The sequence below is a fragment of the Tetrao urogallus genome (assembly GCF_951394365.1).
Source record: "Tetrao urogallus genome assembly, chromosome: 5".
NCBI lineage: Eukaryota > Metazoa > Chordata > Aves > Galliformes > Phasianidae > Tetrao > Tetrao urogallus.
Window position 1 is genome coordinate 23560484 of NC_136818.1, and position 8483 is coordinate 23568966.

Consider the following 8483-nt stretch of genomic DNA (forward strand, 5'->3'; position numbering starts at 1 on the left):
GACCGCTGGGGAATGCCAGCATCGGGGAGCTCAGTTTGCAGCCAGAGGTCACATCCCTGTGTGTGCGTCCCTCCAAATTGCACCCCTCCTGCCCTAGCTCCACAACACCTTTTCCATCCTTCTACCCTGCCACTGGCTCAGCAAACCTCATGCTGCAGGTCACAGTTCTCCATACTTCCCAGGTGCTTGCAGACGCTGAGGAGGAGCTCACAGGCCTCATGGGCAGCTCTGGGAAGGTCTGGTCAAAAAGACCACTTCTTGGCTAGCATAAGAGAGCATCTGTCCTTAGCACAACCTGCCCATGGTGAGGGCATTTCTGGCATCTCCCTGGGACCAGGAAGTGGCCCCAGATCCAGGACCTCAGGCAACCAGCCATGTGAGCCCCAGCATCCCTCCCTGACAGCTTTGTAGTTGTAAGTCTGCTCAGAGCTTAAGGCCTGGTGTCACAGAATCACTGAATGGCTTGGGTTGGAAGGGAACTTAAAGATCATCTAGTTCCAACCCCCCATCCACATGCACGGGACTTAAATTCCTAAATAGGTGCTTGCAGGAAAGCAGCCGCAGCAAGCGCTCTGGGGCCATGTAAGGCAGGAAATGGTCTCTGGTCATGGAAAAATTCAGCTGCTGGAGCCACGCCAACCTCCCCCCAAAAACATTCCTCCAAAGGGAGGTTTCGGCTCCAGGGTCAAAGGGAAAAACTCAGGGATTGGTTGTCAGAGAAACAAAGCCTGGGTGCACATAGCTGTGCTCACAGGCAGACCTGCCAGTCCTGCAGCCTACACCTGGCAGAAGCAGCTCAGGACTGCTGGTGAGAAGGAATGAGCCCATGCTGCAGGGACACCCTGGGGACACAGAATGCACTTGGTGGCATGTTAGACTCAGCAGCCGTAGGATGATGAGGAAGAGCCTGAGCTGAGGGATGTGGGAACACTCAGGATCTGCCTGTCCCCACAGCCTCTGGCATTCTTGTCTCCAAGCAAGGCACAGTTGTTTGGAGGAGCACCACAAATGCCAGCTCACACACACTCGTCCCACTGTGGGAAGATGCAGACATGGCGCTGAGGCAACCCATGCCCTGAATACTTTGATATTCAAATACCTTCAGCAGAGGCCTAGATCAGTCACAGCTATTTAAATCCCAGCCTGTCACCTTTTCCAGCATGGCTTCCAAAAAGCTTTAGCAGCATATTGCAGTGCAGGAGCCCTGAAGAAACTAAACAGGTCTGCAGTGGGGTCAGTTGTGCAACACAGTGGCTAGCATTGAGCTTCAAGTGGATCTGAAACACAGGTGGGAGCAGTTGTGTCCCCCAGAGCTGGCGTTATGGCAACATAACCACAAGTGCTCCTCAGAGCTAACTGTGTGGCAGGATGGGTAGCACCACCAAGTGTGTTGCTGTATGACAGAGGGCTCAGCCTGTCTGGGGTCCACAAACCCCCCCTGCAGCTGGTGAGGGAGATCTTGTTGCACGGAATTAAGACATGCACAAAGGGGTTTTGCATCCTTGGCCTTAGGCACCACTCGGGGTGTGACAGGAACGTCCTTCTCCCAGCTGCTCTGCTCTGCCTGCCAAGTCCACGTTGCCGTGGGAAGGCTGAGGGGTGACTCCACAGCACGTGCTCCCTCCGACTGGCAGGGACAGCCGGTGACGTGGCTTGTCCCATAGTCATAGGTGCAGGACTGCTGTGCAGGCAGGTGATTCATTCCCTGCAGACAGAGTCTGGGCCACCTGGAGGGCTGAGCTGCCCTTTAGACCGCGGGTGGAGAGTTTTCCAGAGGGATGCGAGTGCAGTGGCAACAACAGGTGCCCTGTGTTCCCATTCCCGAGGCATTGCAGTCACTCACAGCAGTCTCAGGAGGAGGCACCCAAGCGTGCTGTGACGCAGCCGCAGGAGTCAGTGGGTGGTGAGCCGAGAGCCTGGAACGTGAGCACAAAGCAGCGTCAGTGCAGGATGGGCTGGCAGGGGTGCCCATCGCCCCCGGCCCACATCGTCCACCCCCTGGCACAGCTTTCTTCTGCCACGGCGGAACACGGCTTCTTTCAAACTCTCAAATCCCCAGGCCGTGGGATGGCAGCACCTGGGGGAAGGCTCTGGCAAAGAATAAAAAATAAAAAAAAGTCCAAGCCGCTAACTAAGCTTGTAAGCGATTTCATTTATCCACAGTTACCAAGTTGATTACGATCGCCTCCAACAGGCGATGAGCATCCCCTGCACACCGCCCCTCCCCGCCCTTCTCCCTTCCGGCCCGGCTCCAGCGCCGCCCAGCTCCGGGGGCAGCGGACACCCGCTCGGCGACCGGGCTCCTCCGCCAGGGGGCGCCTCCGAGCGCCCCGGCGTCCCTTGCGCCGCGCCGGGCCTGGCGGAGGCGACGGCGGCCGGAGGGAGCCGCGGAGCGCGGTGCGGGGTAGCCGGGCGGGCGGGGAGGGGGGTGAGCGCCGTCCTCGCGGCTGGAGCAGGGCGGGCCGGCGGAATGGATCGCTGGCTCGGAGGGAGGGATGCGCAGCCGCTCTTGCTCGCTCGCTGCCTTTTGTCCCGGGCGGGCTGCCCGAGTCCCGTGGCCGTCCCGCAGCCCAAGGGGGAACCTTACGTCACGGTTAACACGCACCCTGCTCTTTCCCAGGTCTCTGAGAGCATCGTCAGGCTGTGAGCGGAGGAGAGGAGCGGAGCCGCGTGCAGGCCTCCTCTGGGGCAGCCCGTGGGAGGATGGTCTGTGCGCAGGTGGAGACGAGCCCGAGGCGGTGCTGGCAGAAGGTGCTGTACGAGCGGCAGCCCTTCCCCGATAACTACGTGGACCAGCGGTTCCTGGAGGAGCTGCGGAAGAACATCCACGCCCGCCAGTACCAGTACTGGAACGTGGTCTTCGAGTCAGGGGTGGTGGTGCAGCAGCTCTGCAGCGTGTGTGTCTTTGTTGTAACCTGGTGGTACATGGACGCCGGGGTGCTGAGCCCGCAGGGGTTGTTTGGGGCAGCCCTGCTCACTTCTCTGCTTGGCTATGTCCTCTTTGATGCCGTTGACGCCGGGGTCGGGCGGCGGCAGAGCGGGCGGACACGGTGGGCAGACCTGAAGAGCACGCTGGTGTTCACCGCCTTCACCTACGGCTTCTCACCGGTGCTGAAGACACTGACGGAGTCCATCAGCACGGACACCATCTATGCCATGTCGGCCTTCATGCTCCTCGGCCACCTCATCTTCTTCGACTACGGCGCCAACGCCGCCATCGTGTCCAGCACGCTGTCCCTCAACATGGCCATCTTCGCCTCGGTGTGCCTGGCCTCTCGTCTGCCTCGCTCCCTCCACGCCTTCGTCATGGTCACCTTCGCAATGCAGATCTTTGCCCTCTGGCCCATGCTGCAGAAGAAGCTGAAGGCCCGGACGCCATACTGCTATGTGGGGGTGACCGCGCTGTTCGCGTTGGTTGCCCTTGTGGGGCTGGCGAGCGTTTCCAGTGTGGGTGCTGTGCTCTTTGCCTCGCTGCTGCTCTCCGTTTCCTGCCTCTGCCCTTACTGCCTCATCCGGCTTCAGCAGCTCAAGGACAACATCCACGGGCCATGGGATGAGGCTGAAATCAAGGAGGACCTCTCCAGGTTCCTCATGTAGGGGGGAAGCAGTGCCCTCTGCTGTGAGGGGCCTTTCTGGGGCACAGCTCCAAGGGGACACCCAACCCAATAAAGACTCGCACTACAGCAGGGACTGCATGTGTGTGTGCTGTGACTGCTCTGGGCTGTTGGTGAGCGGGGAGGTGCTGGCAGACGCATGGCAGTATTTTTGTCCAACCACCGAGCCAGAGGCATGGAGCAAGGTCTCTCTGCTTTCCTGTGGAGGGATGTAGTCCCAGCAGTGGGCACCCAGTGGCCATCCAGCCCAGCCCCAGGGTGCTGCAGCAGTGATGGGACATCCACTAGTCCTTCCTGGCACTTACATGTCTGGTTTCTGACTCCACACACCCCACAACAGAGGGTCTTCTAAGCAAAAAAGTCAAACTGGAGGGCATCTCCGTATGAGCCAGTGCTGTGTTGTTGTTTTCCAGAGGCAAGTGGTCCAGCAGAGCATGGGCTTGGCCATAGGAATAGCATTCTAGGCTTCCTTTTACCAGAGCCTTCCTCATGCTGGGCAGGAGGCCGAAAGCACAGGGGCACACACAGACCTGAGTACACTCACACATCCTGCATGCACAGCCACACTGCCATGTCCATCAGCAAATACACAGTCTGCACCTCTGCAGACTGTGGGACCACAGCTGCTTGTTCCTGCAGTATTTACCCCTAGCATTAAGACGAGAGGAAGCACTGCTCCTTTCAAAGTAAAAGAGTCAGAACCCTCCTACTCTGGAGGCAGCACAAGGAGATGTTTAAAACACCCAATTTCTCCAGTAAGATGTGGCACCAGCTTTGCATGCACGCGCAGGGGTGGTGGAAGATTACAGGGACGAGGAGCTCTTCTGCTGCAGAAGTGCAGGTTTGAACCTATTGATTGAATCCATTGAGTGTGAAGGGCTTTTGCAGGCAAACAGCTCAGAGCACTGTTGTCTCATCCCAGCAAGCAGGCGCTGGCTCCATGAGCTTCTTAGGAAATGAGCAGCCCACTGCAGAGCCCCCAACACCTCCAGTGCTTTGTTAGACAACTTGCCAAGTTTTAAATGTTGCTGTTGTTGTCATGGAGATGACTACATCTAATTTTGTTTTTAATTAAAGAAAACCTGCAGAGGTTTAGAGTATGTGCTCCAGGCTCACAGGGAGTGCAGAGTAGCCAGATGCTCACAATCAAGATGACAGTCTTCAGTTCTTCTAAAAGAAGATTATTTCTTCATGAGGAGGTTTCCAAGAAAGTCAGTCAGTTGCTGGTGGCCAGGATGCCCCAGTCTATCAGACTCATGCTGCTGTAACACTGCCATCCACGGCAATTCACAGAATCCATCTCTGGACAAGGCTTTGGTATGCTTGGATCAAATTTAAGAAGGCAAGTAACAGTTTGTCAAAGAAGCAAATGAAATGTAGCTTTCTTGGCTCCTGCAGTTAATGTCTCTCTTGGTAGGGCCATGCTCTTTGCAGTCAGGTTTACTTGAAATTGCTGCTGCACAAACACCTCTGTCCTCAAACTGTTGTTAACTGCCATCCTAAACCTTTGCAGTTACCAACTGCTGGTGCATCTCAGATGTAGCACAGCCCTGACTCCATTTTGAATATGCAGTACCCAGGCTAACGGTGACAAAATGGAGTGTGTACAGGAGTTGTTTCATCTCAGGCACAGCACGTGAGGCTGAGGAGGCAGCTGTCCCTTGTCAGTGGCCCAAGGAGGCAACAGTGATCTGGTGGTTCATTAGGCTAATGCGACTGGGGCAAGGTAGCCTTGGAGTTTTTTTTTTGAGCCTGGACTTATGACTACAAGATAGTATAGTTTCTGCTGGACCCATTCACCCAAAGTGAAATGTTTTCTAAAAAAATACTCTTCTCAAATCCAGACTCTTAAACAGCTTTGTGTTAGGAAAAGTGCAAACATCGGTTATCCAGTTATGATTCCATGTGGCAATGCGCACTGATTATCACGGCTCTGGGCAATAAGGGAGCTAGAAACACATGGAAGAGCAGAGAAGCAGCGTCTCTCTGTTGCTACCCCAACAAAGCTTCATCTCAGATCCTGAGAAGGACTCGGGGTGATCCAGAGGCTGTGCTCTTACCTTCACTGGAGCTCTCTGCTTGTCTGGAGCTGCTGTCCCAGTGCTGCTCGGTGCACAGCAATCCACATGCTGGGACATTCAGGTTCCCTGCTCTGATGTGGAATGGTCATGTCCAGGAGGAGGAGGAGACACTGCCTCAAGCTGATGGAGACCTGTTGGGCAAGTGGAGGCCAGCTGTGGCATGTGGTATCTGTGCCATGGTCACCTCAACCACAGCTGAAACCCAATGGGCTTATCTCTGGCAGTTTAAAATTACTTGCATTTGGGCCAGATCCCTGGGCTTTGTTTGATCCAGCACACCACACCTTCCTTGCTCCAGGCAGGATGCAGGATTTGTCTTGTACAGCTTGCTACAAGCAGTTTTACCCCCTTAAGTTGCCACAGGCCTCTTTGCTCTGCCCAGCTCCTTCAGCCCTGCACACTTTACCAACACTGCTGGAATAAATGGCTGCAATAAATATGTCCTTATGCCTGAGATCAGAATATGTTGTACAGAACATAACGATCTCAACTTACTGTTCAACTCATCAGTAAAATTACATGCCCTTTTAGCACTTGCTACCTGAGTGTACAGCTCTCTGGTTTGGCCAAACAGAGAAATAGGTCCATCTTGGTTTGCATGCGACTGGATCACCATCAAGCAACTCTGAAGAGTTAAACATTAGTTTGCACCACAAGAAAGTGCAGTTCCTTTATCTAAAGTTGCCATTCCCAAGTCCACTGAGATACAGTATCTCAGCAGGACATTTTCTTTTGATTTGAATCTGGCCCAAATGCAAGTAATTGTACACTGACCAGGGCTAAGCTGTGCTCCTGGGGGAGTCGCTGACACGTGCCGTCTGCAATCTCCATCTACAGCATCTGCAGCAGGGAAAGGAAAGCGTCAGCCACCCACAGCAGGCACAACGGGCTGTCAGGGGCCTCTGTCCCTCCTCCTCGTGGGAGCACAGCATCTGGGAAGCCTGGAAACAGTGAAGCTTTAGTCTTTGAAGGTAAGATCTTTTTATCTCTTCAGTTCCCACTCTAATCACTAGGCTTTTCTCTGCACATCATATAGGTTCATGCTGTGAGGAGGCCACAGCAGAGTGAGCAGGAAACCAAAACTGGCTTTTGGTCTGAAATCATCCTTTGAGAAAACCTAGGATGCATAATGCCACCAGCTGGGGTACAGCACCCTCCACCTTCACCAGCTACACTCAGAGCATATGCCAGTGCAGAATGAAAACAGCACAGGGTTGAGCAGCTTCTTTAAAAAGTCACCCTGTGAGCTGATACCAAAGCATGTGCCAAAGTTTTCCAGCACAAAAGCTCCTGCACTCATCACCAATGCCTTCTGCTACCCAGCAGACTTTAAGAAGAGCTACTTGAAAACCATGAAGTTCAGAGTCCCATCTCCAACAGTATTTTTAATAAATACTTCTGAAGAATGTAACCATTTCTGTGAACGATTTAACACTATAAAACACCCCTAAAAGAGAACTTTGTGCCTTACAGCACTGATGCCGGCTGGCAGACAGGAAAGCAGCAAATGCTTTCTGGGTTACTGTAGATAATAAGGCTCTAGAATTAAAATATCAGCCATTTTCTACCTGTTCCCCTCTCAGGACCTTGCCATACTATAGAGGTAAAGCAGTGAGTGCTGCCCCCAGGCCAGAACAAATTCTTCAACAACCCAGAAAGAAGAAGAAGAAAAAAAAAAGTAGCTAGTGAAATTCAATCTGGTCCCATTCCCTCTTACCTGGGAGGTGAGCAAGGCCAGAACCTCTTGCCTCTTGAACAGCCTGCCGGGTACAAATGCCACTTTCTGTACTTCTGAACTCTGCTGAGGGCTTTTTAGCTACTATCTGATGACAGCAAGTTCCACTGATGAGAGATGCAGCAAGGTAAATCGGCCCCAACTAAGCAGTGTCAGACCTGGCTTGAATCTGAGCACAGTCTGTGTGTTGTCAGGCTCCTTCTACACATGATACGAATCTCCTCTGCTCGTCTGCTCCCAGAGCGGCCCTGCAGCAGCTTGCTCTCACTGTAGCCTTCCTACTATAAAGAAATGTTTTGTTCATACCTTTCAAAGAACAGGCTGGAATCCTGATGCTGCACTGTACCTCCAGTTCATGTCTGTGCAGTTCCCTCTGATTTATCAGTATTGTTTGTGAGATTGTCCCAGTGTCCCTTCACTGTTTTCATGTGAGAAAAAAAATAAATCAATAAAACCATAAATTTAAAACTTTTTAAAGACTTATTCTTTATATACTTCTCTAGCACCTAAGACAAGAACATCTTCTGAATATTATATTAAATTCCAGATTTTATCTTCCACTCAACACTCAACACTGGGTCAAACTTACTTGAAATCCAGAGGGAACTACTTACAGATACTTTAGCTCAGATGCTCTAGTGAGGTTAGCTTGCAGAGAATTCAGAGGTTTAGCTTGAAAAAAGTGGTCAGAGCAGCTGCAATGTGTTTACAATTGTGCAGATTCATCAGTGGAGAGACTGCTACAACCTTCTTAGGTTTTTCACTCAGCACAGTCATGGGCTGCTGGTGCATTAGACATCTTACAGGAGCCTTTTGCAATCTCTGCTGTTCAAAAAGTTGGAAGTTCTTCCTGCTGATGCTAAGTCAAAGGCATTTACAAGAACAGTCATGGTGGTCAATGAATTCAGATACAGTGACGGAATCCCAGCAGCACATCCCTCCCTCCAAAACCTCGGATGTGGGGGGTCTCTTCAGAGCCGAGGCTTCATGGAGCATTAATGGCTCCTTTTGAGAAAGAGTAGATAGACCCTTCCATTGAAAAACAGCACACAT

At 52.6% G+C, this 8483-nt stretch overlaps 1 protein-coding gene across 1 annotated transcript; it reads left to right on the plus strand.

Moving 5' to 3' along the window:
• Window positions 1-2703: 2703 nt before the first annotated feature.
• PIGC (phosphatidylinositol glycan anchor biosynthesis class C) lies at window positions 2704-3649 on the plus strand (the record flags this gene model as incomplete). Its single annotated transcript, XM_079535796.1, has 1 exon — window positions 2704-3649. The coding sequence occupies one exon, from the start codon at window positions 2704-2706 to the stop codon at window positions 3595-3597; it is 894 nt and encodes a 297-aa protein (XP_079391922.1). The 3' UTR covers window positions 3598-3649.
• Window positions 3650-8483: the final 4834 nt, after the last annotated feature.